Source organism: Cibotium barometz, chromosome 39 (genome assembly GCF_041138505.1).
Source record: "Cibotium barometz isolate CiBa-2024 chromosome 39, ASM4113850v1, whole genome shotgun sequence".
NCBI classification, from domain to species: Eukaryota; Viridiplantae; Streptophyta; class Polypodiopsida; order Cyatheales; family Cibotiaceae; genus Cibotium; species Cibotium barometz.
The window spans coordinates 25586633-25593320 of NC_141084.1; the positions used below are offsets into that span (position 1 = coordinate 25586633).

The 6688-nt window shown below is 42.9% G+C and overlaps 1 protein-coding gene across 1 annotated transcript; it reads right to left on the reverse strand.

The window, feature by feature from the left end:
- Positions 1-521: 521 nt before the first annotated feature.
- Positions 522-2002, reverse strand: LOC147615925 (uncharacterized). The gene is made up of 4 exons (XM_086778009.1): positions 1698-2002; positions 1441-1611; positions 1213-1302; positions 522-1128 (listed from the first exon to the last, which is right to left on the reverse strand). Exons 1-4 carry the CDS (start codon positions 1934-1936, stop codon positions 882-884), a joined length of 747 nt encoding a protein of 248 aa, XP_086634135.1. The 5' UTR covers positions 1937-2002; the 3' UTR covers positions 522-881.
- Positions 2003-6688: the final 4686 nt, after the last annotated feature.

The window sequence follows — 6688 nt, forward strand, 5'->3', positions numbered from 1 at the left end:
TCATTTACTTATAGAAGGTGGCGATGGATCAACAACAACTGGGAAAGCATGGACCAAGATACAAGAGATGGCAGCCACTCTTTCTTGATAGATATAGTTATGATTCGACAGGGTCACCCATCTTTGACATTGGAAGTGGAAGAGAATTGGACTCTCGAATATGTTAGGAAGGAATTAGAAGTAGCTATTCAGAATCCTCCAGATCAATTTTGCTTCAAGCTCGATGGTCGGAAGCTAAGTAAAAGAAGAGAGCATCAGATCATTTGTAAAGATGTTGCAGCCCCACATGAATTGGAGGCACTAGAAGATATATGATGTGACCATGTATACGGTGACAATGTATTTTCCATATGCAATAAACTTATCTATTCAGAACATTGCTTTTGTAATGCTTTATTGTTTAAAACAATGTAATGAAGGCAAGAATTCCCCAATTGAATTTTTATGTACACAAAAAAAGGCTTAAAGTAAGAAAGCAAGCAGTGAAGGAACACAGTAGCAAATTTGATCCTCTGATTTTCAAATGATAAGTGTATTTACATTTGATGTTCTCCCTCCAATACATGTATAGCTGCATATTTACGAACGTACATTTGTTGGAAGAAGGAAAAAACTATTTATGGCTGGAACCCATAGGTATCGGCTTCAGGATGGAGCCAGGGCTCTTCTCCCAAGTATGGAGCCCATGTAAGAGGGTCAGGGGGGCCTATCCCCCCTCGTGGATTGGGCGGGATGAAGTCCACTGGCCCGTCTGGAGGCATAACTTCAGCGACCTCGATCAATTTCGCAATCGTTTCCTCCCTAAACGTTTGGACGTCTAGGTCCACGTAGCGAGACATTGATGGAAACTGCCATCACAATTCATCAAGACATAAATAAGATCAACATGACAATATATAAGAAGATAAACAGGCGCACAAATGCGTATGGGAGCTGAAAATGCTTACATCCTCTGAAGGGAGCTGAAAAATGCTTCGTAGCAGCAACATTGCATTAAGTGCAACCCTCCACCCACAGCTGTAGCCATCTTCTTGTTTGGGGACACTAACCCTACGGATGGTCGATCGATCCAGGGTGTCGATGTCCATGCTGAGGCTCTCGTAAGCTGCCATTAGTTTCCTGACTCCACTGTAAACAGAGACCAATCATTATCCTGATCAATCCGGACTTCTAACTCAAACAATAATATGTATCTTAATGATTTTTACTTACAGCAAAACATTTCCATGGGCACCAGATGTCGAATTTGCAAGGTAAATGACATTTTCTTGCACGTCGACTAGTAGAAGACTCCAATGGGAACTGCACAATAGAATTCTATTAGTTTCAATCCAAAGGAAGCACTACATAACTCGTGTACGGTGATTCCTATAAACATCATGCGAGAGAGAGAGAGAGAGAGAGAGAGAGAGAGAGAGAGAGAGAGAGAGACAAACTCACTTTTCATGATATGCCAAAAAAAATACTCGGGCATCGTCCAGCTGGACCTCCCGAAACCAGTTCAGCACATCGAGGTACGGAACTGACTCTTCTACCAACAGTGTTGAGACCAGTGAATCAATCTGGAACACTCGTTGCTGTACATCCTCGGGCAATAGCGAAATAACAAAACTTCACAAGGAAACATATCAAGAGTGAGGCATCAACTTTAAGAGCCAAGAATGAAAAATTGTGGGAGGACAGAGAAAAGAGTATACCTTAAAACACATCTGAGCACTTTGTCGTTGACTTCAGTTTTGGGATCAAACAAAATGTTGATTTCTTCAGCATGAATCGGGAAATAACATCTATGCCCTCTAATATTAAAGGGTACATAGAACTCCGGCAACAAAAATTGCAGCGCCTCCCGATTCATGGCGTGGAGTGCTCGAACATTTTCCCTTTTTGTTTGCAATGCAAGCATTGCAGCTTGATGTTCCCTTTGAGCGCTTGTCATTAAATTTGCCCGAGTCTGATGCTCATGATCTGGACCTCCCTCGGTCACCTCTTCAATTCTCACTTTTTGTACAGGCCGGACATCCAAAATTTGTAACATTCGTTCATCAGTAAACGTAACTGGTCTAAGTGACTTATCGTATCTGAAACGAAGGGCTATTAGGCTGAAAAATCCTTGTCCATTACTGTCACCCTGTGTGCGTGGGCAGCAAGAACGTAACTATCCAAAAAAAATTCGATCATCCAATCTTCTGTGGCCTCTTGCAAGCAAAACAAGGCCGATGCCTTCCACCTAAACAAAATTCCATTCTGCTCACAAATTCTCCTGGCAAGCCTCTGGAAAGGCAATCTGGGAATAGCAGCTGTCGGGTGCTTCATAAACTTTTTGATTTCTCGCAGGGCTGCCGAATGCTCTGCGAAACGCCTGAGTCTAGGCTGCGTTTTGGACAATCGGGAAGGACTGCTTGATTTTCTTGATCTTGAGGCTTTCAGAACGCCCATCTTCTTCCCAGTAGATGAGGGAGCTGCATTATCAATGGGTCTAGCTATATGCCTTACACGAGCCATCTGAAAACGCAAGAAAAAGCAGAAAACTTTGCTATTCAGTAGTACACGATTAACAATTCACCATAAAGCGAGAGAGGGGGGCCAAGAAAGCAATATGCACTTCCTCGCGTTATAGTGAATCCATTCACCATAACGAGAGATGAAGGTCCACAGAAACACAATAATTTTTCTCGCATTATGGTGAATTCATTGACAACAATAAGAGGCGGATTATCGTGCATTCTTTGAGCTTCGATCTTGCGTTAAAGTGATTTGATTCACTATAACGCGAGACTAAGAGCCAGTCAAATCAAAACAATCCTCCTCGCGTTATAGTGAATCGATCTACTACAACGGGAGGAGGGTTCTCCCGAATCTCTTACCTTTCCGTCTAGCAGTTTGGTGAGTCGATTCACCATAACACATAGAGCAGTATTGAGATTCTAATGACTCGTCGTCTGCTTTACGCTGAATCGAATCACCATGACGGAGGGCAAACAGTCGAAGAGAAAACAACGGCAGGGGCAAACAGTCGAAGGAAAAACGAAACAATCAAGTATTATACAAGAAACACAAAACAATCAAGTAATACACTTTCATCACATTCTATGAGTGGGAATGGATGGAGACTGTCGTGCAGGAGGTGATTTAATTGACACCAATAAGAGGTGGATTATCGTGAATCCTTTGCCCTTTGGTCATGCGTTATGGTGAATTCACCATAACGCGAGTCTAAGGGCCAGTCAAAGCAAAACAATCCTCCTCGCGTTATAGTGAATCGATTTTCGCGAATCTCTTACGTTTGCCTTCTCCCTTGGTGATTCGATCCACCATAAGACATGGAGCTTATTGAGATTCTAATGGCCCGTCGTGTGCTTTAAGGTGAATCGAGTCACCACGGCAGAAGGCAAACAGTCGAAGAATAAACAATGGCACAGGGCAAACAGTCGAAGAAAAAACAAAACAAACAAGCAATATACAAGAAACTTACAAAACAATCAAGTATTATACAAAAACTTACATTTCTTGCTTGTGAATGGATGGAGACTGTCGTGCAGGTGTTGGAAAGTCGGTTCAGTACTGTGGCGGTAGTCGGAAGTCAGCTGGAGGCAAGCAGGAGGACGGACAAGGCAAAATCGATAAGAGGACGAAAAGGTGGCGTGATTAACGGCTTTGATTAGTCTTTAGAGCGAACACACGTGCTGGCGGGCTGCCAGGGCGACTAGGCGGCGCTAACGTGTCGTATAGCATTAAAAAGGGCTTTGATTAAACTTTATACCTTGTACACGTGCTAGGTACACGGCGGGATGCCACGTGGCATTCATGGAATGGCGGGTGAAAACGCGGCGCTGACGTGTCGCGTAGCATTAAAAGCGGATTTTGTAGGATACTCATCTCATTTATTGCCTCTTTTGCTAGGTACACGGCGGGATGCCACGTGGCAGTCATGGAATGGCGGGTGAAAACGCGGCGCTGACGTGTTGCGTAGCATTAAAGACGGATTTTCTAGGATACTCATCTCATTTATTGCCTCTCATTTATCCCACCAACGGCCTTTATCTCCATCAACGACTGACTATCTCCTCCAACCCTCCTTCATCAATCATCCTCCTGTATCCAACGTCAAAGACAAACCTCCAACCTCCTTCATCTCCATCTCCTGCGACGATTGTATACAATTCGTTTTCCTGGTATTTTTATCTCCTTTGTGCTTTTTTCTTCTTTTGTTATTTCGTTGTTTTGGTTTCAGTCGTGGAGAACTTCTTGCTTTGTCTTTTCATCGCGTTAAGGTGAATTGAAAACCTATGACTCCTCGCGTTATGGTGAATTGACTGCGAAGTAGAGTATTTTAATTCGTTCGACACCTCCTCTCTCAGTATGGGTACTGGAGAACTATCTTTATTTTTAATTCAACATAACGTTAGAGGCGTTGCCAAAGGATGATAAAGTCGTCATATTGCGGTGAATTAATTCACCACAAAGCGAGCGAAGGTCCCATAGAGAGCACAATACTCCTCCTCGCATTATGGTGAATCGATTCACCATAACGCGAGAAGAGGTCCTTGACTTAGCTGCAATTTTATTTGCGTTAGGGAAAATAGATTCACTACAACGCGAGGAGGAATACCTGAATTCCTCTGGCATCTCCTCTCGCGTTATGTTGAATCCATTTACATTTTCTTCTTTTGTTATTTCGTTGTTTTGGTTTCAGTCGAGGAGAACTACTTGCTTTGTCTTTTCATCGCGTTAAGGTGAATTGAAAACCTATGACTCCTCGCCTTATGGTGAATTGACTGCGAAGAAGAGTATTTTAATTCGTTTGACACCTCCTCTCTCAGTATGGGTACTGGAGAACTATCTTTATTTTTAATTCACCATAACGTTAGAGGCGTTGCCAAAGGATGATAAAGTCGTCATATTGTGGTGAATCAATTCACCACAACGCGAGCGAAGGTCCCATAGGAAGCACAATACTCCTCCTCGCATTATGGTGAATCGATTCACCATAATGCGAGAAGAGGTCCTTGACTTAGCTGTAATTTTATTTGCGTTAGGGAAAATAGATTCACTACAATGCGAGGAGGAATACCTGCATTCCTCTGGCATCTCCTCTCGCGTTATGTTGAATCCATTTACACCACAGAGATTTGTTGTTTAAGATCGACTGTCTCTTGATTCATTGCCTGCACTAATATTTTCCATGTCTTTTCTACAGACTTGAATTCAGCCATGTCGCAAGTTCAAGTCGAATTTGATGTGGACGAAGAGATCAAAGAAACTCCTGCAACTCTATTATATGACTTCCTGTACAAATGTCGACATCATGATTTGCACCCTGCAATTTCGTTGATGTTCAATAGCGATTTTTCTCTGGAGGAAACATTGTCTAGCCATCATGGATACTTCGAAGAGGCAAAGCAAGAGTTTGACGAGCTCACAAATGAAGAACCAATGATGATTGATGGGAAAAGTCACATTCATTACAATCTCAAGGTTTCGCCGGATAAGAAGCAGAGGTTAAACAGGGATTGGCACAAGGTGCCATGTGACAAGAAGAGAGCCTTGCTTTGATGGAATACTCCTACGCCTTCTTATGCTTCTTGCACATGAACGTGCAATTAACAGATGAAGAAGGTACAGAGCCGCTTGCAAAAATTGAAAGTGAAGACACGATTTCTCGTCAGGCAAGTCCCACCGCTGAGGATGCTGCTGAAGAGGAGGACACTCCTCATGTCATTGAGGAGTTCAATGTTGAAGAAGAGAGGAAGCTTAGTTCGGTGGTTGATATTGAGGCAGTTAGAGAACAAAACAGTGATGTAGGTCAGCTTGTGATTGAATCAGATGACTCCTCCCCCATTCCAACGCCATTACTCCCCTCCTACCAAGTAGGAGATTCAGAGTATATATTGCTGACAGACATACAACGTGTATTTAACTTAAGGGAAGATCAGTGCATAGCTTTCATAGCCCAGAATCTGGAGGTCGATGACAATTTTGTAGATGATGATGGGATAGACAAGTACCTACTAGTGGATAGCCATGTAAAAGACACTGAGTTCCTTTCTGCTGCAGCAACACTAAATATGATCTATGCTGATGCCCTTAGATATGAAGGAAAAGATGCCACAGAGGAAGAGCTACAAGAAGCAAGGGACAGATTGAATATCACCAACATGGGAGGGTGTAGGGATGTGCCAAACAAGTCAGCGGAAAACGTTCCTAGTTCGAGCACTAATTTATGGCAAGACGCCTTGCTTGAAGCAGATGAGAACCAAGAGGTTAGTTTTTTTTTGTTCTGGATTTGGCTTTATCAACTTTGTCCTGAAATGTTTGGTGATGTTGTTTCTGGCTAATGCTCCTTTATTTTTTCAGTTGGAAATATATGAAGACACATTCCTCAAACGTGCTTCAGGCAAGTGTATGGCGGGATTGGGCCACGATTCGACACTAGGAACATATATACACCGCCTAAAATTCCCTCAAATTGTGATATTCCACGCTAGCTACTCGAAGGACAACGCCAGTTTTCCTCTGATGGCGATAAAGACTTTATCCAGGTATTTAGGTGGCTACCACGTAAGGCTGAATGCAAACAAGGCAATACTTCTGGAGCGGCAAGCAGCTGTTCGAATTTTTGGAGAGGGACCTGGAGTATATTCGTTAAGATGTAAATATTATTTAACATATGCTGCTTACGGGTTGGCAT

Bases quoted from the DNA above. Each gene is read 5' to 3' on its own strand.
- LOC147615925 (XM_086778009.1), bottom strand. From the start codon at position 1,936: ATGACAAGCGCTCAAAGGGAACATCAAGCTGCAATGCTTGCATTGCAA. The intron at 1,612-1,697 runs GTATACTCTTTT...TTCCTTGTGAAG, and splicing joins GTGCTCAGATGTGTTTTAAG to TTTTGTTATTTCGCTATTGC. The intron at 1,129-1,212 runs GTAAGTAAAAAT...CTCTGTTTACAG, and splicing joins GCCCATGGAAATGTTTTGCT to TGGAGTCAGGAAACTAATGG.